Here is a 24,223-nt window from a genome sequence, read left to right on the forward strand (position 1 = left end):
AGCGAGGTGCGGACGCAACACCGAGGGTTGCGATCCCGTTGCCGGTCCCGGTCCGGTGGCGACACTGAGGGTTGCAATCCGTTGCTGGACACCAAAAAAAAGGAAGAAAAAAAAAAAGGTACAAAAGAAAAGAACATAAAAACAGAAAACTTAAGAGGTGAATATTTTTCCAGATATTACTCTCTCTATATACATGTAGACAAACCCTTTAAATTAATATAAATTGATTGTTTCATTACTAAAAACCTGTTCTCCACATCATACCAAGGAAATCCAATGCCAAGAGGACGCCAATCCCAACTCATCTGTTTTTTCTGCTGTGAAAAATACCTCTGCCAGTTGAAGTCCATTTTCTGGCCAGTTTGCCTTTAAAAAATTTTACAGACCATTAAAAACAATGTTTTATGCTGTAGGGAGTATGCAAAATGTCTTGTTAATGTTAATTATACTGGTATTACCTTATCAGTTAATTCAAGGTTCCGGGCAGCTTGCTCTAACCACTTTGCAAGAATTTTCTGAAATAGATAAATTATTTAAAACTAAAATTCTCAATGAATAATCACCGAAATAACTAAATACCTTTGGGATATCTTTTAAAAGAGAAACTTAAAAGAACTAACTGGTGTTAGCATGACGTAATCTTCATGATTTAATGTAAAAAATAAACTTAGTTTATTAAGAGTGGAAATACTAAAGGAAACTCACCTGTCCTTCAGGTATGATCCTTCTCACAAATGGGATCACATCATTTTTAAACCATGGACAAAGCATTTGCAAAGACACTGGTGTAGAGATTGAGTTGAGCAAATTTTCAAGCATTTTCACATCAAATCTGCTTTCAAAGTTTGCCTAAATCATACGGAGTGAGAAATTAAGATTTATCTGACAAATTTAAACTGACAGCCTCCTAAAAGTCTGGCAAAGACCTATTAGGAAGTCATTTCAAGGAATATCCTGATTTAATGAGTGCTATAGGAGATTTACTCTATACAAGTGATTTGAGTTGGAACCTGCAGATTCCATGAAATCTCATGGCAGTGAGAGCCAAATAATAAATTATATAGCAGAGGAACCTGCAAAGATGGAATTCCAAGTAAAACTTAACTGAAGGTATTGAGTATCCCTTATCTGAAATGCTTGGAACCAGAATTGTTTCAGATTTTGGATTTTTTTTTTTTTTTTTAATATTTGCTTAATACATACCAGTTGAGCATTCCTGATCTGAAAATCTGAAATCCAGAATGGTTCAAGGAGCATATCCTTTAAGCATCATGTCAGGGCTCAAAAAGTTTCGGATTTTGGAGCATTTCAGATTTTGGAATATTTCAGATTTTCGAATTAGGGATATTTAACCTGTTACCACCATTACAGACACTCAAGAGTGTTTGTTTTTCACAGTGATGGCTGTTTTACAGTATGAGCCAATGAGCAACCAAAAATGTGTATATTCTGCTAGAAAAAATTAGAGCGTAACTTCTGAATGTGGGTTAATATCCCAGTTCCCCACTTACTACCACATGACTTTGGGCAACTTATTTTCTTCTTAAATGTTAGTTTCTTCTGAAAAATGAGGATTATAACAATACTTATAACATACATATATGCTTATAACAATAATTATAACCTCATACAGAATTGTTATAAAGCTTAAATGAAAGCTTCTTAGATGAATTTAAATTCTAAAGCCATCTATGCTGTCATTTATGCAGGTTGTAATGCAATTTTCTAATATAGTTCTATACTTTGATTTTACTACATATGAATGAGTTTAAATCCAACTGAGCATCCCAAATCAAAAATCTGAAATCTGAAATGTTCCATTGAGCATTTCCTTTGCGCATCATGTAAGTGCTCAAAAGGTTTTGGGTTTTGGAGCATTTCAGATTTTTCAGATTAGGAATGTTCAATTTGTAGTACAAATCCCAACAAGTAATGTTTCCGTTAATGGCATCACACCAAGACACTACTTCTTGGACCTAATGTTATATGCCAACATTAGGCAAATAAAGAAGATTCAGATAAGCAATTTTAATGTGCAATCCTTTATCACAATCTGAGCTAAGTAAGAATATCCTCTCTCCCAAGACGACATTAGAAAGCCCACTAATAAATCACATAATAAAATGTTGCCTTTTTTTTTTTTTTTTAAAAGATGACCAGTAAGGGGATCTTAACCCTTGACTTGGTGTTGTCAGCACCACGCTCACCCAGTGAGCCAACTGGCCATCCCTATGTGGGATCCGAACCCGTGGCCTTGGTGTTATCAGCACCGCACTCGCCCAAGTGAGCCATGGGCCGGCCCAAAATGTTGCCTTTTGAGTTAAGATTAGGAGCTAGACTCTTACTGATGAGATAAAATAAGGTTCTATTGTATCTTCATAGAAATTCCTCTGATTTAACATCATCAGAGAACAATTTTCTCTGGGAGAAATCACATTTTATAAAACAGTCTGAAAACATTCCATTATCCAGTCACACTTGCCATCCTGTTAGTTTCCAACATTGATTCAATCACCTATCTCAGGAGCTATAAAGCCATTATGGAAAAAATGCAAAATGTGTTACCCGATGTCTAAGCCAAAGGTACTGTGCACAAACAAGATTTCCTTCTCTTAGCTGTAAAAAAATATCTTTAAGATCATCTTCATTATTCAGATATTCAATCCAAGAACTACCACTGAAAAGACAAAGACAGGGAAAATGTTAGTAGTTTAAAAAAAAAAAATTAAGGTTATATCTTACACATTTACATGGATAAACATAATGATCATGGACAACTAGTTTGTTTTTGGATTTTTTTTTTGGAGGCTGGCTGGTACAGGGATCAAACCCTGCACCTTGGTGTTAGCATCATGCTCTAAATCAATTGAACTAACCAGTCAGCGCTTAATTAATTTTTTTTGTTATGAAGTTAAAAAACAAAACAAGGGGCCGGCCCGGTGGCGCACTCCTACAGTGCGCCTCTTGGGAAGCGCGGCGGCGCTCCCGCCAAGGGTTCGGATACCGCATACAGGCCTGCCGCTCACTGGCTGAGCGAGGTGCAGGAGCAACACCGAGGGTTGCGATCCCGTTGCCGGTCCCGGTCCGGTACGGGCATGACACTGAGGGTTGCAATCCGTTGCCGGTCCCAAAAAAAGAAAAAAAGGAAAAAAAAAAAAAAAAAGACTTCTAAAGATTACATCAAAAATAAGTCTTCTTCTTATCCCAAACCCATAGAACTCCTGTCATCTTCCCCAGCAGCCAAATATCTTCTAGTAAGGCCTTCTTCTGATAATCACTACATATGCAAACAATTCTTTTTCATTTTTAAATGAAAATGTTTTCTATAAATACTGTCTGTACTTAATAAAAAATTAATTTTATGTCATTTTGGTGCTTGTACCAAATCAGTACATGTAAACGTCATTCTTTTTTAAGGACTACACAGTATTCTTTTTTTTTTTCCCTTTTGTCTTTTTTCGTGTCCGGCAACGGATCGCAACCCTCAGTGTCGCGCCCGTACCGGACCGGGACCGGCAACCGGATCGCAACCCTCGGTGTTGCGCCCGCACCTTGCTCAGCCAGTGAATGGGAACCGGTCTGTATGTGGGATCCGAACCCTCGGCGGGAGCGCTGCTGCGCTCCCAACCGGCGCACTGTAGCAGTGCGCCACCGGGCTGGCCCAGTACTACACAGTATTCTAAGGCTTTGATTTCCTATAATTTATTTATCTAGTCTTAACAAGTCCCCCACAGTTGAACGTTTGGGTTATTTCAAGTCTTTTGCTATAACCAGCAATGTTGCAATGACCAATCAGTCCTGATTAAAGCTCAGAAATAGATGCTGAGTACTCCCTTATTATGATAAAAAGACAGACAAAACCTCCAAAAGCCTGTATCATGCTTAAATGATAAAGCAAAAGTATTTTTGTTAAAGTCAGAAACAAGAGAAGGATGCCTATCACCACCATGACTTAATAATGTTCCTGAAATACCAGCCAATGAAATTGGGCAAAGAGGGCTGGCCAGTTAGCTCAGTTGGTTAAAGCATGGTGCAAATAACACCAAGCTCAATGGTTTGGATCCCTATACTAGTCAGCCGCCCCCACAAAAACAGTTGGGCAAAGAAAAACAAAATCAGAGCTGATGAGGCAAAATTAGCAGTATTTAAATATACAACTATACACCTGGAAAAAACAAGATCAACTAAAATATTACTATAAATAATAAAGGATTCCAATAAGGTAGCAGGTTAAAATTTTTATAAATCAGTAGCTCTGTACATCATTTAGGAAATATAATGTAGAAAAGTCCTGTTTACAACAGTAGAAAAAAAAATATCTGTGAGTAAAATTATCAAAAACTGTACAGAATCTATACAAAGAAAACTTAGTAGATACAACTCAGAAACATAAAAAAAAAAAAAAAAGAACAAAATGAGTAGGAAGACACATACTATCATAAGTAGGAAGCCTCAATACTGTAAAGATAGTGGTTCTCCCCAATTTGATTTTAGGTTCAGCACCCCCTCTCCCCCAAAAACATTAAAAATCCCAATATAAATAGGATTTCCTTAAATGGACAAGCTGGTTCTGATTCTAAATGTCATGCAGAAAAACAACATGAGAGGATAGCCCCCAAAATTCTGAAAAGTATGTGAGGGCTACCCTCCATTTTAGGACATTTTATTACCACATTAATTAAAACAAGTTGACAGTGGTGAATGAATGGGGGGATTAGATCAACTGAATAAAATTTAAGTCCAGAGATACTCTCAAATATATGTGACCTTTAGCACATGATAAATGTAATATTTCAATCAGGAGTGAAAACAAGGATTGTTTAACGACAGTGCTGAGATAGCATAATGTCCACAAGGAAAACAATAAAATTGATCCCCATCTCATTCCTTAAACCAGAATATATCCCCAGTACAACAAAGATTTAAATGTAAAAAAAATGAAACTCTATGATAAAGAAATAAGAGAATTTATTTATTTTTAATTTTACTTATTTATTTATTTTTTCTTCTTTAAAGATGACTGGTAAGGGGATCTTAACCCTTGACTTGGTGTCGTCAGCACCACGCTCTCTGTAGTGAGCCAACTGGCCATCCCTATATGGGATGCGAACCCGTGGCCTTGGTGTCATCAGTACCACACTCTCCCGAGTAAGCCACGGGCCGGCCCCAAGAGAATTTATTTTTAATCTTGGTGTGCGCAATACCTTTCCAAACAAACATAAAAAATAAAAAACAAAACTTCTGAATATTTTAGATAAAAAATACCAGTAATGAAATTAAGAGAAAAACATCAAAGTAGGGGAAAATCTGAACTACTTATACAAAAAGGCTTATACAAATTAATTTTAAAAAGAACTCAAGAGAATTAGGAACTAAGGATATAAATAGAAAAACAATAGGCTTTTGAATTAAAAAATAAATACTTATCTCAATCAAAATTAATGAAAATCAATGTTGTAAAATTTTTAATATTTTTTTCACATATCAGATCAGCAAAACCCCCAAATTTTATAACATAGTATTGATGAATGAGTCAGAAAATAGGCACTCTCTTACTCCATCTATTGGAACAGATACATTTGTAAGGCAAATTTATTTATTTATTTTTGAATTAAAAAAATTTTTTTTTGTGGCTGAACAGTACAGGGATTGAATCCTGGGCCTTGATATTTTCAGCACCAGAGGGCAAATTTAGATGCACATATCTTTTCCCTTAGCAATGCACTTCCAGAAATTGAATCCATAGCTATACTCACATGTGTGCCAAGAATATCATTATTTATAAATATAAGATATACTTACCTTGAAGATAAATCTATTTATAAATTAACAATAAAGAAAAGTGAACCATTAGAAGATATTGTGAAAGTATGATTATGAGCAAAGTTGTAAAGATTCATGTCAAGAAAATGACAATAAGGATGTTCAGCTAACTTTTCTGGCGAAAACATATTTTCCATCACTCAACCCCTGCCTCCACTAAGAAACACAAATTCTTCCAAAGGAACACTATATATTTTTATGACATTCTAAACCTACATTTAAATTCAATCTAAATATTAAAAATGGGGGATATACATACCTGAATTTTTGTGGTCCAAATGCTCCATAAAAAGTAGTCAACTTTGCATGAGCCCTTAGTACCTAAAGAGCAAATAACTCGATAATCTGAATACTGTGTGTATAATATCAAAATAAAAAACACTAAAAATTAGTTATTCCATTTCAGAAGAAATACACGCATTCTCATGTTATCCCATATTACAGTCAATGCCCATGAACATGACTGCCTTTATTTAATATAAAACAAAAACCATGAAATAATGAAAACATTACAATTTCAGTCAATTATAAAAGAATATGACATTAATTGTAGGTGTCCTTCAAAATCAGTTTTCCCACTGATTTATAAACGTCATGATGGCAAAATCTAGCTGAGTTACATCAACATTTATTTTGAGCTAATAAGTTAAATATACATATATATATATATGCACATGTGCAGGCAAACATGTATTTTTGACACTACCATAATCATCATCCCAGTTTACATTTATTTTGAGTGTTTAACAGGTACCAGGTACTATGCAAAATGGTTTATAGGAATTATTTCCTTTGACCTCAAAATGACCCTATAAGGTAAATACTATTATCGTTCTCATTTTGCAGATAAGGAAACTAAGGTATTAAAATGATAACTTGCTCTTAAAGAAATACAGACCTATCTTGAATGGAAAACATTCTATGAAGATATATTCATCCCAAATTAACCTCTAAATCTAATGTAATTACCTCTTTCAGACCATCAGAATAGATAGGAACAGTTTTATCTTCTTTCTTCAAAAGCTAAGAATGAACAATAAGAAATACCATTAAAACACCTGATATATTAGGCTTTTCATAAAGGACAGTGTTTCTGTGAATTGACAGAAAAAATTTATCTTTAAAAAAAAAATGCAGGGACGGGGAGGGAGGTCGGGGATTAATCGGATGGTGGACATGGGGAATAATCGCAATTTGTGGTAATGGGCATGCTGTTAATATCGATCTGATCATCACATCTTGAGCACATGTGGTGACAGTCGGCTTGGTACTTCATGAATATACATAAGCAATAAAAATAAACAAATAAACTGCATTTAAGTCTGAAACGAATAGTAAATAATAAAGATATGACATATTTTTTTAAATTAATGCATTTTATGAAAACAGCCCATAACATTTTGCCCATGTATACCTTGATCTTAAGGAATATAACTAGGAATGACATTTATAGGTCACTGAAGGGAACAATCAACCACAAAAATGGCATTATTTGTAATAGCAAAAAATGCCCATTAAAAAAGGTGCATTTTTTGAAATGCAGAAAAAGAATCCATTTCTTTTATATAAGACAAATTAACATATATAAATATTATAAAAACTTACCCTCCACCTCAAACTCATTAGAATGGCTACTATCAGAAAAAAGAAAATAAGTGTTGGCAAGGATGTGAAGAAATTAGAACCCTATGCACTGTTGGTGGGAATGCAGAATGATACAGCCACTGTGGAAAACAATATGGTGGTTACTCAAAAACTTAAAAATAGAATTACCATATTATCCAGCAATTCTACTTCTGGGTATATAACCAAAAGAACTGAAGGAAGGGTCTTAAAGAGATGTTTGCACATCCACATTCATAGCAACATTATTTACAGCAGCATTATTCACAATAGCAAAAATGTGGAAGCAACCCAAGCGTTCACCAGTGAATAAACGGATAAACAAAATGTGGTATATACCTACAATGGAATACTACTCAGCCTTAAAAAGGAAGGAAATTCTGTCATTTACAACAACATGGATGAACCTGGAGGACATCATGCTAAGTGAAATATGCCAGTCACAAAAAACAAATGCTGGATGATTCCACTTAATATGAGATACTTAGAGTAGCCAGGGTCATAGACAGACAGTAGGATGGTGGTTGCCAGGGGCTGGGGGATGGGAAAGTGGGGATTTATTGTTTAATGGGTACATAAATTCAGTTTTACAAGATGAAGAGTTCTGGAGATGGATTGTGGCGGTGGTGTATAACATTATAAATGTATTTAATACCAGTGAACATAAAAATAGTTATAATGGGGGGCGGCCCGGTGGCGCACTGCTACAGTGTGCCGCTTGGGAGCGCAGCGGCACTCCCACCGAGGGTTCGGATCCCACATACAGACCGCTTCCCGCTCACTGGCTGAGCGAGGGGTGGGCGCAGCACCGAGGGTTGCGATCCCGTTGCCGGTCCCGGTCCGGGCGCGACACTGAGGGTTACGGTCCGTTGCCGGACACGAAAAAAGACAAAAAGGAAAAAAAAATGGTTATAATGGTAAATTTTAAATGTATATTTTATTATTATTTTTTTTTTGTCCTTTTTGAGACTGGCCGCACCGCGCTCAGCCAGTGAGCGCATCGGCCATCCCTATATAGGATCCGAACCCACGGCGGGAGCACTGCTGCGCTCCCAGCGCCACACTCTCCCGAGTGCGCCGTGGGATCGGCCCTTAAATGTATATTTTAACACATTTAAAATAATTGGAAAAAAAAAATGGAAACAACCGAAATGTCCATCAGCTGATAAACAGAGAAACAAAATGTGGTATATCCATACAATGGAATATTGTTTGGCAATAAAAAGAAATGTAGCACTGACACAAGCTACAACACAGATGAACCTCAAAAACATGATGCTAAGTGAAAGAAGCAGACACAAAGGACACATATTGTATGATTCTATTTATTTGAAATGTCCAGAATAGGCAAATCTATAGAGACAGGAAGTAGATTAGTGGTTGCCTGGAGCTGGAGGTTTGGGGGAAAATGGGAAGTGACCGGTAATGGGTATGGGTTTTTTTTCTGGGGCTATGAAAAAGTTCTAAAATTGATTTTGGTGAGGGTTGCACAATTCAGTGAATATGCTAAAAACCACTGAACTGTATACTGTAAATGGTTAATTATCTCCATAAAGCTGTTTTTATTATTTTTAAAAATAATTTATTATATTTATTAAATAAAAATCGATTATACATATTTTGGGGGTTGAACACTGAGATATGTTGATCAAATCAGTATTACTAGCATATATATTGTTACAAATCGTAATTATTTTTTATGCCCCTTGTCCAACCTTTCCTCTTCCCCCATTCTCTCCCCCTCCCCCTCCCCGCTCTAACTGCCCTAGATTTCTTCTCTCCTTCTGAAAGAATAATGGTTACTCTGTTAACTTGTTGCCTAGATGATCTGTCCAATGCTGAGAGATGTGATCAGGTCCCCCAATATCATAGAGCAGATGCTTCTTCTGCCACTCTGAAATGGGTTTTGTGGAAAGAGACATCCTCTTCTTTTCTTTGTCTCTGCTGGTGACTCTTCTTGTGTGAAGGCACTCCAGTGGTTGGCGGACCATCTGCGTGGTGGCTGTAGTGTCTAGCCGCTTTTGCAGAAGGCACGGTTATTGTGGTGGCTGTGGTGGGCTACCCACGTGGGGGTGCTGTTTATGGCATGCTCCTGGCACTGGCAATATGCCTGGTTGTGGGGTGTCTTTGGTTCCCTTCTCCATGCCTCTGGTCCCTGGGCAGAGCCCAAGGCACTGGCGCCATGTGCCTGGCTGTGGGAGAGGGGTCCAGTTCCCCTCTCCATGTCCCGGGTCCCTGGGTGGGCCCCGAGGTACAGGCTCAGTGTGCCTGGTTGTGGGGGAGAGGTCCATTCCCCTTCTCCTTGCCTTGGGTCCCCAGGCAGGCCCCAAGGTGCTGGTGTGGTGTGTCTGGTTGTGGGAGGATGGTCTGGTTCCCTTCTCCATGCCCTGGGTCACTGGGCGGGGCCCAAGGTGCTGGCGTGGTGTGCCTGGTTGTGGGAGAGAGGTCCAGTCCTCTTCTCCATGCCTCAGGTCCCCGGGTGGGCCCTGAAGTGCTGGCTCAGTGTGCCTGGTTGTGGGAGAGAGGTCCATTCCCCTTCTCCTTGCCTCGGGTCCCTGGGCAGGCCCCAAGGTACTGGTGTGGTGTGTCTGGTTGTGGGAGGGTGATCTGGTCCCTTTCTCCATACCCCGGGACCGTGGGTGGGCTCCGAGGTGCTGGCATGTTGTGCCTGGTTGTTGGAGAGGGGTCCGGTCCCCATTACCATGCCCCGCGTCCCTGGGTGAGCTCCGAGATGCTGGCATGTTGTGCCTGGTTGTGGGAGGGTGGTCCGGTCCCCTTCTCCATGCCCTGGGTCCCTGGGCGAGACCCAACATGCTGGCGTAGTGTGCCTGGTTGTAGGAGAGAGGTCCAGTCCCCTTCTCCATGCCTCAAATCCCCGGGTGGGCCCTGAAGCACTGGTTCAGTGTGCCTGGTTGTGGGAGAGAGGTCCATTCCCCTTCTCCTTGCCTCAGGTCCCGGGCAGGCCCCAAAGTGCAAGCATGGTGTGCCTGTTGTGGAAGGGTGGTCTGGTCCCCTTCTCCATGCCCAGGGACTGTGGGTGGGCCCCAAGGTGCTGGCGTGGTGTGCCTGGTTGTGGGAGAGAGGTCCAGTCCCCTTCTCTATGCCTCAGGTCCCCGGGCAGGCACTGAGGCACTGGTGCAGTGTGCCTGGTTGTGGGAGAGAGTTCCAGTCCCCAACTCTATACCCCGGGTCTCTGGGTGGGCCCCAAGGCACTGGCTCAGTGTGCCTGGTTGTGGGAGAGAGGTCCAGTCCCCTTCTCCATGCCTCGGGTCCCCAGGTGGGCTCCAAGGTGCTGGCATGTTGTGCCTGGTTGTGGGAGGGTAGAGTATTTTTTTTTTAATGGTACACTTAGAAAAGAAAAATGGAGGGAAAAAATATATTTGAAGTGGTAGAAATATGATTAAGGCAAATTCTCCCTAAAAACAAACAAACAAACAAACAAACCCAGCTTACCCTGATTTTGGCATAACTGAGCATTTCCTGGGTAGTTTCATAGGTTATCCACTGAGCCTTCAAGCAGTAATTCACCACAAATTCATCATCCTGTTTCACAAATGCCAGACATAGTAAATCAACCTAACATTGATCAACACATCAATCTGAACACTCTACTGCATGACAGGGAAAACATACCTGGATTTTATGTAGATTCTCTTTAGCTTCATCTACAAGTTTTTGCCATTCAGTCTGTTCACTGGTGTCCCCAGAACTCAGAGCTAGTTTCTCTAATATATCATTTGACTTGACCTTGTAAACAAGCTGTAATATAAACATGCCACATCAAGTGACTTGAAGTATGATAATCCCTGAGGATGACTTCTTAGTCTCACAGCAAGCTGTGAGAGATAAATTCTTGTGAAAAAAAGATGAACCCTCAGGTGGTCTAGGAATAAGGTTTAAAGAAGGCTCACACTTAGGTATCTGAAAGGTAACCCAGATTACTAGGAGTTATGGAAACCAGTTCTATTAAATACTTACTAAATGTGTCAAGCAGTGTACAAGAGTTTTATATGAGCTAAGATAAAGAAGCAATCTAAGTGTCCATTATGGATGAATAAAGAAAATGTGGTGTACACATACACAATGGAATACTATCCAGCCTTAAAAAAATAGGAAATTCTGTCATTTGCAACAACATGGATGAACCTGGAGGATATTATGCTAAGTGAAATAAGCCAGATACAGAAAAACAAATACTGTATGATCTCCCTTATATATAGAATCTAAAAAAGTCAAAAGAATAGAAGTAGAGAGTAGAGAGTAGGTTAAGAGAGGCTGGCATGGGAAATAAGATGATGTTGTTCAAGGGTACAAAGTTTCAGCTAGATAGAAGGAGTAAGTTTTATAAAGTTATTGAACAGTATGTGACTGTAGTTAATAATAATGTATCGTACATTTCAAAATTACTAAAAGAGTAGATCTTAAATGTTCTCACCACAAAAAAATTAATGTGAAGTAATAAATATGTTAATTAGCTTGATTTCATCATTTTACAATGTAAACATATAACAAAACATCACATTGTACCCCATGAATATATATAATTATTATTTGTCAATTTAAAAAAAGGTGCTTTATGTGAATTGTCTCATTTGACTCTCATCTAAGAAATAAACATTTAACCCTCATCATAACCCTATGGGGTTAAGTACTAATATCCACATTTTACAGAAAAGGAAACTGGGACTCAAGAGAGGTTATCTGTCTGAATTATGCAGTCCAAAAGTGATTGAGCAAGTTTTGAAGACGACCACACAATTATGTTTCAAGTCCAGTTTTCTAAGTCTATCAAAGGTGCTTTAGCGGCTAGAGTTAGAAATTCCCAAAATTTCAAATTTCAAGTTCCTTTTCCTATGGACAGAATAACAATTTTGACTTGGGCTCTCTGGTTCTGAAAGTTAAAATAACAAAAGTAGCTTCTCTCCTTCTGTGTCTCCATTCCCCTCATTTCCTTTCTGGGTTTTCTGGTTTTTTAATCCATTCACTGTTTCTAAAATTAGTTATGAAATCTTTCAGATGTTCAAAGAGGTAAGAATATAACAAGTACTCATCATTCTTTTTTTTTTTTTTCCTTTTTGTCTTTTTCCGTGTCCGGCAACGGATCGCAACCCTCAGTGTCGCGCCCGTACCGGACCGGGACCGGCAACGGGATCGCAACCCTTGGCGTCGCTCCCGCACCTCGCTCAGCCAGTGAGCGGGAACCGGTCTGTATGTGGGATCCGAACCCTCGGCGGGAGCGCCACTGTGCTCCCAAGCGGCGCACTGTAGCAGTGCGCCACCGAGCCGGCCCTAGGTACTCATCATTCTTAACTTAAAAAATAAAGCATATCAGCCACATAGTTTCAGATCCCTCTGTCTTCTTCCCCAATACATCATCCTCCTTCCTCCAACCAGAAGTAACCATTGTTCTGGTTTTGGTACTTATTATTCCATTTATTTCCTTATTACCCCTTTACTCATATACATTCCTAAATGATATAAAGAACTATTCCATGTTTTAAAACATTATATTTTTAGAACAAACAACACATAGATATCTACCACCCACTTAGGAAATATTAATTCTTTAATCAACTACAATTAGGCTTTCTCTTTTATTACTTCCCAGGAAATGGACTTTTAAAGGGATTCAATAACCTCCTAATTGCTAAGTCACCAGACATCTTTCAGCTTTTATATTCTCTGTAGTATTTGAAATTACTGATCACTCCCCACTAAACTTACGAGTTTCTCCTTCCTTGGCTTCTATAATTCTACATTCTTATGGTTTTCCTTTATTTTTTCTAAATATGTGTACAGCCCTTCATCCTCTACCCCCATATGCTGGTGCTCCCTGGATCTCATCCTCAGATCTCTTTCTACTTTACACATTCTTCCGGTGTGGTCTGAGCCATTCCTCTAGTTTACTGACTTCTGAGGTCAGCTCAGGCAGGTCACTCCCCAAAACTTCCTACCAGACATCCCTGTTTTACCAGATCCCTCAAATCCAATTTTTATAAAGCAGAACTTTTCATCCTTTACCCCAATCTGCTCTTCCACACGTATTCCTCATTTTAGGTTATGCCATCACCATCCAATGTGCACAATGAGCCAGAGTCCTGCTGTTCAACTGGAAGTCATCTGTCCCTCCCACCATTTGGTCACTAAGTCCCACTGATTCTGCCACCTTCTGCCTCTCTCATCAGCCTCTCTCCTATAGCTCCATTTCACTGCATGGGCTCATGTCTCCCGGAGAAACTGCTTCATCTCCCAATTGATATTTGCATCTCTTGGTTTGTCCTTTTCTAAACAATTCTCCATCTTTCCAAAATAACAACCTAATCAGACACTCTCCTGCTTAAAATCTTCAGCAGCTCCCGTCACCTGCAGAATCAAACCTCAACCCTTTGCAATGCACACAAGGCCCTCAAGGCTCAGTTTCCTCCTCCTGTATCAGCATCTCCTCTTGCTCTGTTGCCCATATCATCTGCACTCTAGTCCTACCTAACTACTAGGCATTCCTAAAAATGTCATAAGCCTCCCTCACTCTATTCATATTGTCCTTATACCTAGAATTCTCTTCTCCCTGGACAATCTGGAACATCTTCAAGATCTGACATAAAAATTACCTCCTCAATGATGCCTTTCTGCCCCACTGTGGGTCGCTATCTCCTTTGAATCCTTACTTTACTTTGGTCATATCTTCATTATAGGCCTGCTCATACCAAATTTCTTTTATGTTTTATGTGTCTTCTCCTCAGCCTCTTTTTTTTTGTGTGTGTGTGGCTGGCTGGTATAGGGATCTGAACCCTTGACCTTGTTGTTACAATACTGTACTCTAACCAACTGAGCTAACCAGCCAGTCTCCTCATCCTCTAGTACACCAAAAAATGCTTGTTCAATGAGCAAATGAATATAGGAATGATTACCTCAACATCTAGTCCAAACTGAATGGCAAAGCTCTCTGCTTCAGCAAATCTGTGTTTGTGAAGTAACCGACTCAATCTGATAAATCGGAAAAGAAATTCCATTGAATGTTTATTAATCAGGGAATTTAAGTTATTCATTAAGGGGTAAGGTATAAAAGAAAATGAGAAATTACCTGTTTTCTGGTAAAGCTTCTGTAAGACATCTGAGTACTAAAATGGACACTGGGTCTTCAGACAGTCTGAAAAAAGTTTTCACTATAAATGGACTTGTCATTTAATATTAATAAGGAAATTTTAACTTAGCTGTTATTTAACAACTTATCTGATAAAACAAAACACGACCTACCTTGGATCATTTTTGCAAATTCCTTCCAGAAGGTATATAGTATCCTACAACAACAACAAAAACATGATTAAAATCCAAATATAAAAGCAATGCATTTTATAATTACTAGAGTAACAACTGATTTGGGTAAAAATTATCCATCAATGGATTTTAAAAGCACTGGGGAAAAACTGCTGGGGAAAGGATAATACCACAGTCTCAAAATAACACAACATAGACTGCTTACTAATTATAAAGGGGAAAATGTATCTTTACAAATGGAGAAATCTGTCAGAACTGCCTTAATGAAATGATCAAACTTAACACCACCAATATCAGGATAAATGAATACCATGAGGCCCTTCATGTGATATAGTTAGGACATAGAATTATCTATGCACTATTTGTGCCAAAAAAGCTTAATATGAATCTAATCATAATAAAATAAGCAGACAAATCCAAATAGAAGGACATTCTACAAAACCACAGGCTGGGACTCTTCCAAAATGTCAATGTTGAAGCAGCTAGCTGCCAAAAAAAAAAAAAAAAAAAACAATGTCTTAAAAGACAGAAAAGACTGGGGAACTATTCTAGATTAGACTACAACATGATCACGACAACTAAATTCAATAAGTGATCCTCAGTTATATCCTGGATAAGGAAAAATATAGCTTTAAATTAATCGGCACAATTAGTAAAATCTGAATTTGGGAAGTATATTTCATAATAGTATTATATGAATTTTCTGAGTATGATAATTATATTGAAAAAGAATGCCCTTATTCTTAGTCAATACCTGCTGAAGCACTTAGGGGTGACAGGTCATGATGTCTGCAAGTAATTCACAAATTGTTTGGAAAAATATAGCATGATGCCTATGCACATGTGCATGCGTGTGTGCACAAAAAGAGATGAAACAAATGTGCTTAATTTTTTTTTAATAGATCACAATTAAAAAATAAATAAGGGCTGGCCAGTTAGCTCACTTGGTTAGAGCACGGTGCTGATAACACCAAGGTCAAGGGTTCAGATCCCAATACTGGCCAGTCACTAAACAAACAAACAAACAAACAAATAAATAAAAGCAATCCACCCCTCAAATTAATTACCATCTATATTTCCTGTTGAGATACAAGAAAGTTGAGCAGATGACTGATATTTTATTTGATTAATATGCTTTTCTTACTTTTTTTTTAATATGAAGACTGACCTTGGGCAAGTAAACGTATTTGAGGACTTCCATTAATTGTAAATATAGTTATAAACCTGAGATCTCTCCAGGTATTCCACTAGGTTCCACTCATGTTTAGCTTAGTTATTCTTAAATTTTTAAATTTTAAAATATGCATAATCTTACCGTGCTAATTCCTGTTTGGACCAGAGAAGAAACACTAGATACTTCCAAAGAATATAGTATTTCCATTGTAGGTAATGAATAAACCATGAGGTTTTTCATCTAAGAAAAATAGTACAGCAATTAACTTAGTGGGTCACTATAAACCCACAAGCATAAAACAGCACTTCACAATCAAGAGCACAGATTAAAACCCTCAGTACAAAGCTAAATGCAAAAAACTAAGTTATAATTAAGTTTATTACTGTCATTTAAATGTTACATATAAAATTATGTTATATCTCACCTTCCAAATCTGTTGAAGAAAAATCCATACACCTGAAGTCCATTCTACAATTTGTATTTAAGGTGAATGTAATTCCTCAGTGCCAGAACTACATGAGCCACTCTAATAAACTTTCTTATGAACATTTTTGATTCCTGAAATGCTCCATTTAAAATGTGGAATTGAGATTTATATCCACTTTTTTTAAATGGAGAAAAAAGAATTCTGCAGGATTATTTCTGATTTGTCAAAGATCTGGGTGAACTGAGAGCTAATACGCTAATATGCTACGAGCACATCTTAACATTTACTTTTTTATTAGTTAATGCTATTGCTAACACATAACATGGATAAGCATGAAATAAAAATTTCCAATACCTTCTTATTAGTTGTAGTTGTCAGCGCTATTAATTTGAGGTTTGTAATCCCTTGCCTAAAAGAGGAGAAGCTTTAAGTAAATCAAAATAAGTTTTGCCAATTGCTAGATATAAGCTACGTTAAAGTGATATTTTTCATAAAGGTTAAAATGAATTTACATAGAAGACATCAGATTCTATTTCTGAATGTTTACGGCCCAGACTGACATTTTATTTCTAACACAATCACTTGGAAGTTCATATTGCCTATATGTCCCCAGTGAATTTGACAAACAATGAATTGGTCCTTATACTTTCAGATGGTTTCACAGGGTTTAGAACACGAAACATAATAACTGATCTGCACAAAACCAGCCAAGAAACCTGGTGCTAACGGAAGGGATATTACTGCTAGTCACAGTCACAACATACCATGTGACTGACGAAGGAGAATCTGCTTCTGTAGTAAGAAGAAACTCTTCTATATGAAGAGAGGGCCAGTTCCATATGGGAGTTAGAGCGTAAACATCCCATAAACTCAGCACGTTCTGCAAATGACACATTTCATTTATGCATCTTCTTAATGACTAAAAATTTACATTTTAGGTTATACAGTAGTTCCCCTTATCTGAGGTTTCACTTTCTATGGTTTCAGTCACCAGCAGTCAACCATGGTCCAAAAATATTAATGAAAAATTCCCAGAAAAAACAATTCATAAGTTTTAAATTGTGCACCACGCTGGTAACGTGATGAAATCTTGCACAGTCCCAATGTGAATCATCCCTTTGTCCAGTATATCCACGATGTTTGTAGACACTACCCATTCATTAGGCACTTAGTAGCAGTCTAGGTTACCAGACTGACTGAATTGCAGTATCACAATGCTTGTATTCAAGTAACCCTTATTCTATTCAATAATAGCCTCAAAGTACAAGAGTAGTAATGCTGGCATATGTCATAATTGTCCTATTTTATTATTATTGTTGGTAATCTCTTACTGTGCCTAATCAATAAATTAAACTTTATTATAGGCATACATGTATAGGAAAAAACAGAATATATAGGCTTCCAGGCATCTGAAAAAGCTATCTGAGCTTTCAGGCATCCACCGAGGGTCTTGGAGCAAATCCTCTGTGGATAAGGAAGGACCATTGTATTTTTTGATACATATACTGAAATAAAGCACAGTATACAAAATAGTCATTCCCCTCACTTCCCTCCACTCCCGGGCTGAAGTCCTTGTCTTTGTAAATTTGACATTTTTGTTGTTAAACATAATATCAAGTGAAAACACTGAAGGAGAAATGTCAGAAACATACATTGGTATCGAGAACAAAAAGTAGATTGTCTATCAGCTGGAACTTCTTTGCACCTACAAAAGAAAAAGCAAGATGTCTAAGAATTTTATTTCATTGTTACATATAGCCATATTTAAATAGTTAACTAATAAGGTAAGGCAGAACTATATTTAAATTAAAAGTTCCCATTTTCGGCCCATGGCTCATTCGGGAGAGTGTGGTGCTGACAACACCAAGTCAAGGGTTAAGATTCCCTTACCGGTCATCTTTAAAAAAAAAAAAAAAAGTTCCCATTTTCATTTATTCCTGTTTCTATTTTTTTTTAGGTAACAACTAAAACGTAAAACCACCCAAAATGAAAAGTAACAACTGCAATATCACAAAAACAAACAAGTATGTGGACAATTACCAAACTAATCTGGCTTATTTCAAAGAGTGGAATGGTAAAATGGCCTATATGCCAGGTTTAGTATATTGACATGAAAATTAAAACTCACTATGAATTACCAAAAGTAGTTTCATTAACTTATTTTACCTTTAATAATCTCTGTATCAATAAGGTTCTTAACTGTCATTCCATTCTTGAAAGAATCTGGTTCCCATTTTGAGAACGCACAATTTCCAGTTCCCTAGAAAAGAGAAAATAGTACATCATTGCAAATTGGCTTTTAGACCTGAACCTCAAAGTAGAAATGTGTAAGTTGTACACATTACTAATTTCAAAATATATTTACATATTCATGCCCAACTAGCTTTTATCTCCCAGTTCCTCTTTTTATTATTTTTTAATTTTTTATTAGCATATTCATTGTTACAAATCATACTTATTCTTTATACCCCTTATCCAATCTTTCCCCTCCCCTTTCCCCTTTCTCCTTCTCTCAGTTCCGTTCTTAGTTTCAGAAGAGAATGGAAAGAATAGTGAACTGTTGATATTCATTGTTATCACATGAATATTTAATAACAAGTAGGCACATTCGGGCAACCTGTCCTAAAGACATAGAGTAAACTATAAATCCTCTTACAGTATTATGATATAAATATAGTCCTTAATTGTTAAGATTTTTCATTAAAATAACCACAAATACTTGGAAAAAAGTTATAAATATTAATTTAAAATTGTTTGAAATGCTGGTGAAATATTAAGTAGATATTTAAAATGTGGAGACATGAATGCTTCTTAATATAGAATAAAAATTTGGCAAGTAAAAATGTTGTAAATGCTGTAATTATATTGAACTTCTGCCTTCTCCTTGAATATGTTAGATGTTTTTTTCCCCCAAATTCAAAGAAATTATGACCAGAGTTACTGGAAGTGACATATAAGTAATAAAATGTATTTTCCATATAACATAAGACATTATACAGTAAGGTATACATTTTGAGTTGTCTTTCCAATGCTGGTGTGCGAATTGTGCTTTTCTATGTACATTCTTGCCCAGTTTCCCATTTTCCTAATAACATATACCTGCAAGTAGCTTAACTAACCAAGAGTAAGAATAATATAGAATCACATATGAGGTAGGGATTAAATTAAAAACTTTCTACTCTTTAGGATCATTCTCTAATATAGAGTTTCTTTTTTTTTTTTTTTGGCAGCTGGCTGGTATGGGGATCTGAACCCTTGACCTTTGGTATTATCAGCACCACACTCTAACCAAGTGACCTAATAGATGTTCAAGATTCAAGGGATCTATGAACCTGAATGGGAAAAAATTTTACATCTTTATTTTTACTAATCTCTACCTGAAATTTGGTATGTCTTTTACTTATGAATGTAAGCAAATAAACAAAAAAAGTAGAATCAGCAGTACCTGTGACTTTTTCACCAATTTTAATTGTACCTCTGCTAGACATACCATATGGGACCACTATAATTTTAAAGTAGTGGTGTACAAACAACATTCCAAAATAACTGCAATAATGTAATTTTTTTTAAATCTGTGATTTCTATCTAGTAAAAAAGTCATAGGTACTACTGTGACTGAGGAATTTTTTTATTTTGTGTTTTGCTGTTTTTGCTTACTCTGATAGCTGAAAGAAATGCTAGCTTTCAGGTAGAGACTAGTGAAAATAATGATGCAGTATTTTTTACAAGATTAAAATTGAAGGTTTACTTATTGAGTCAAAATTATGACCTTAATTTCATAATTTTCCTATTTCTGTTACATGTTACGAATTAATTATTTAACCAAAATGATAATGTTTTAGTTAAGAAACACTTCAGGCAACAAAACCCAATAATTGTTAAAAATAATTACCCCAATTATCACAGGGGTTTCACTTGCTAAATCTCCAGCTACAAGATTGAGACAACCAAGAGTATGATACTTTTCTGTAGAAATAAAACTGGACTTGATTTGTCCTTGTAACTGCAAAATTAAAAAGAAAAGAATGTTAAATACATATATATATATTTAAGCTCCACAAAAATCAATTTAAGTCAATCAATTATAAATGTATTTTTAAATAGAAATGTTAATAAAATGTTATAATTCCTAAAATATCAATCAGTAGTATACAGAAAGACTCCTACATTTACATTAAATTTAAGATTAAAGGGGGTAATATGGTTTTGTTTTCTTACCTTTCTTGCTCTATTGAAGTCTACATTCTCAATCGCTGCATTAAAAAAGAAAGCAAGCTAAATTTATAGTTTTAATCTATAAAATAATACAAATACCTCTTTTATGTCAAGGTGAAATTAAATATAATATAGTTCAAAAAATACTGGTCAGAATTAATAAGGCAGTGCTGACTTTTCAGTTTTGCCCTTGACCAATGATATAAAGGATGACTACATGTTGTATTCAGGGCACCAGCCAGGCTGCCTACGGTCCCTACAGAGTCGCTCTGTACCTCCCCATACCACGTTTCTTCCTCCTAAGAAGATCTTCTCTCTGTTCCAACTCTCCTACTCCTGTTCGAGCTCTGAAGTCTTACCTGTGAAGTTTTCATCCCCTCTCATTCTGTTTTTGGAATACGTCTCTTACTTGTTTAGATCCTTCATTAAACTATGGAAAACTATGTATCTTATTATTATTTTTTTTTTTTTAAAAGATGACTGGTAAGGGGATCTTAACCCTTGACTTGGTGTTGTCAGCACCACACTCAGCCAGTGAGCGAACTGGCCATCCCTATATGGGATCCAAACCTGTGGCCTTGGTGTTATCAGCACCGCACTCTCCCGAGTGAGCCACGGGCCAGCCCTAAAACTATGTATCTTAAATCTTGTTAGATACCCAGGATCTAGCACAGGCCTGGGACACAAAGGTATTTTTAAAATGTTTCTTAGGTACATGCCCCTACCATTTCCTTAAACAATCTTACCTGGCTCAAGACATATTATAGATTATTGCTCTGCACTATTAACACTTATACAGTCATTTCCATTTCTAGATTCATTCACTCTATCAAAAAGCATTTATTACTGTGCTAGTGTTATGTCCTGTCTCCACAACTAAGCTATAAACTCCCTGAAGACCATACCTAAATTATATTTCTTCAGATTATATTGCTGCCCTAACAAAGGAGAATAAGTATACACCAAATACTTGAAAGCATACTCAGCATCATAGAATGCAATTAAACTAAAATAATATTCTTAAAGAGAATATTTTTAAATTTACCCAGAAAACTAATAAATATTGCTGCAAATCAATAGAAAAAGAATGCACTACTTACCTTCTTGAATTTTAACAAGCTGAAGGTTTGTAATACAAAAAAATCCATTGTTTGTAAGAAGCAGCATATAATAGGTACCTATTAAAATAAAGTAAAAGTCAGTTTCTCTAAAAGGCACACAGACATAAAATTTAAACCTGTACCTGGAACTACCTTAAAAAAATTTTCAACTTGTTCATTTAAATTCTAATCATCAAATAATATAGGAATAATAATAAATAACACAGATAATGCTTATATATAAAGAAGTAGTAAGTTATTTGCAAAAATAGTGTTAACTTCTTTGAAAGTTTTATTAAAAAAAAAAGAAAAAAAGAAAAACTTTACTTACCAGGAAAAAAAACTCACATATATCAAAATAAATTAAGGTACACTTAATATTTGCTGACATCAAAATATGATATGTTAAAACCCAAAAAAACATTCTAAAATAATATAATGTCTTCTTGGTAATCTATAGAACTCTCAAAAATGTAAAAATGAATTTAGAATATTCAAACCTCTGAAAAGAGCTAAAATAAAAATAATTCTTAAAATAACATTAAGGGCCGACCCGTGGCTCGCTCGGGAGAGTGCGGTGCTGATAACACCAAGGCCACGGGTTCGGATCCCATATAGGGATGGCCGGTTCGCTCACTGGCTGAGCATGGTGCTGACAACACCAAGTCAAGGGTTAAGATCCCCTTACCGGTCATCTCTTAAAAAAAAAAAAAAAAAAGGGAGCGTTCGGTACTGATAAAATAACATTAATTATTTGTATTATTATTAAAAATTTAATAGAATAATTTTAATAGAAATAATAATAGAATAAATTTAACACTTTAGAGGGAGCATAACAATGAACTTATATAATTTACTAATCATAAATTTGAATTTTTAATTGGATATTATTCAGAAGCCATTCCAAAAAAAGAGAAAACTTACCTTCATTTGAACCATCTTTCTCAATTACAAGGTTCCGGTAAGTACACTGATTTTCATCATTAGCTTTCTGAACAAAAGCCTAATTACAAATTAATTTCAAATGATAAGATTAAACCGAGAAAAACACAATCAAGAATTATATTCTTTAAACCATAGATTTATCAATTATCATTAGCAATAACTCCACCTATGTTTCAAATATTTTAGTTTTAAAATGGAAAACTATTTTGGACAAGAATACTTCAAAGCTTAATTTTTTAATTTTGTATCTGCTTATTGTTTCTGAGGTACAATTCTTAAATTTAATGAAAAGAAACATTCTTTTAATTTAAAGCACAAATTACATAATGGTTTGCTAGAATTTTCGTTGTCTAAGAGATTATTTAGAATTTAGATAAAGAAAATAAAAAATATAACAAGATCTTACATTAGTGAGTAATGTTTGCTTTGATGTCACATGAATAAGATGAAAGTTGCCACTTCTCTCCCCAACCAAAAGAAACTTTCCTTCTTGACATAAGCCAACTACATCCACTTCAGTATCTGAAAATTTCAAATCATTGTTATAAAGCTTCCTTCAAAAATGCTTTCAATACCAAAAAAATGAAAATTTGTCATTAGAAAGTCAACTATGGGGCCGGCCCGGTGGCGCACTGGATAAGTGCGCCGCTTGGGAAGCGCGGAGGCGCTCCCGCCCGAGGGTTCGGATCCCACATACAGACCGGTCCCTGCTCACTGGCTGAGCGAGGCGCGGGAGCAGCACCGAGGGTTGCAATCCCGTTGCCGGTCCCCGGTCCGGTACGGGGGCAACACTGAGGGTTGCGATCCGTTGCCGGACACGGAAAAAGATAAAAAAAGACAAAAAAAAAAAAAGAAAGTCAACTATGTAAGCTGCTTCTAGATATTTCAAAAAAGTTGTGATGATACTAAAAAGAATGCTACTTGGAGAAGGGGACTGGACTCCCCTCCCACAACTAGGCACACTAAGCCAGCACCTCGGGCCCATGTGGAATTCTGGGGCATGGAGAAAGGGACCAGACCCCCTTTCCTCAACCAAGCACATTGAGCCAGCACCCTGGGCCCGTCCGGTGACCTGAGGCATGGAGAAGGGGACCGTACCCCCCTCCCACATCCAGGCACACAGTACCAGCACCTCAGGGCTCATCCAGGGACCAGAGGCATAGAGAAGGGGACCAGACACGCCCCACAACCAGGCACACTGCCAGCACCAAGAAGCATGCCAAAAACATAACCTCCATGTGGGTGGTCCACCACAGCCACTGCAATAACCATGGCTGCTGCGAAAGTGGCTAGACACCACAACCACCATGCAGAAGGTCTGCCAAACGCTGGAGTGCATTGACACAAGGAGAGTCACCAGCAGAGATAAAGAAGAGGATGTCTCTCTCCACAAAGCCCATTTCAGAGTGACAGAAGAAGCATCTGCTCTACAATAATATTAGGGGACCTGATCATACCTCTCAGCATTGGACAGATCATCTAGGCAACAGATTAACAGAACAACCATTATTCTTTCAGAAGGAAGAGAAGAAATCTAGGGTAATTAGAGGGGGGAGGTGGGAGGCAGAGGGGGAAGGAGAGAGATTAGACAAGGGGCATAAAGAATAATTATGATTTGTAACAATATATATGCTAGTAATA

The 24,223-nt window shown here is 37.1% G+C and overlaps 1 protein-coding gene across 1 annotated transcript in view; it reads right to left on the minus strand.

The window, feature by feature from the left end:
- The window catches only part of KNTC1 (kinetochore associated 1), a 77,844-nt gene that overhangs the window by 47,437 nt on the left and 6,184 nt on the right, over nucleotides 1-24,223 (minus strand). The window contains exons 3-23 of the mRNA XM_008577708.1: nucleotides 22,989-23,104; nucleotides 22,562-22,640; nucleotides 21,638-21,715; nucleotides 20,541-20,575; nucleotides 20,215-20,325; nucleotides 18,489-18,582; nucleotides 17,975-18,027; nucleotides 17,087-17,202; nucleotides 16,677-16,731; nucleotides 16,037-16,135; nucleotides 14,701-14,744; nucleotides 14,528-14,593; nucleotides 14,355-14,430; nucleotides 11,080-11,205; nucleotides 10,900-10,989; nucleotides 6,793-6,846; nucleotides 6,083-6,144; nucleotides 2,566-2,677; nucleotides 706-849; nucleotides 459-515; nucleotides 265-366 (exon numbers count right to left, since the gene is read on the minus strand). Coding sequence (XP_008575930.1) covers nucleotides 265-366; nucleotides 459-515; nucleotides 706-849; nucleotides 2,566-2,677; nucleotides 6,083-6,144; nucleotides 6,793-6,846; nucleotides 10,900-10,989; nucleotides 11,080-11,205; nucleotides 14,355-14,430; nucleotides 14,528-14,593; nucleotides 14,701-14,744; nucleotides 16,037-16,135; nucleotides 16,677-16,731; nucleotides 17,087-17,202; nucleotides 17,975-18,027; nucleotides 18,489-18,582; nucleotides 20,215-20,325; nucleotides 20,541-20,575; nucleotides 21,638-21,715; nucleotides 22,562-22,640; nucleotides 22,989-23,104 — 1,769 coding nt within the window. The remainder of the gene's footprint in view (nucleotides 1-264; nucleotides 367-458; nucleotides 516-705; nucleotides 850-2,565; nucleotides 2,678-6,082; nucleotides 6,145-6,792; nucleotides 6,847-10,899; nucleotides 10,990-11,079; nucleotides 11,206-14,354; nucleotides 14,431-14,527; nucleotides 14,594-14,700; nucleotides 14,745-16,036; nucleotides 16,136-16,676; nucleotides 16,732-17,086; nucleotides 17,203-17,974; nucleotides 18,028-18,488; nucleotides 18,583-20,214; nucleotides 20,326-20,540; nucleotides 20,576-21,637; nucleotides 21,716-22,561; nucleotides 22,641-22,988; nucleotides 23,105-24,223) is intronic.

The sequence above is a fragment of the Galeopterus variegatus genome, unplaced genomic scaffold, assembly GCF_000696425.1.
Source record: "Galeopterus variegatus unplaced genomic scaffold, G_variegatus-3.0.2 Scaffold1568, whole genome shotgun sequence".
In the NCBI taxonomy this organism is placed as follows: Eukaryota; Metazoa; Chordata; class Mammalia; order Dermoptera; family Cynocephalidae; genus Galeopterus; species Galeopterus variegatus.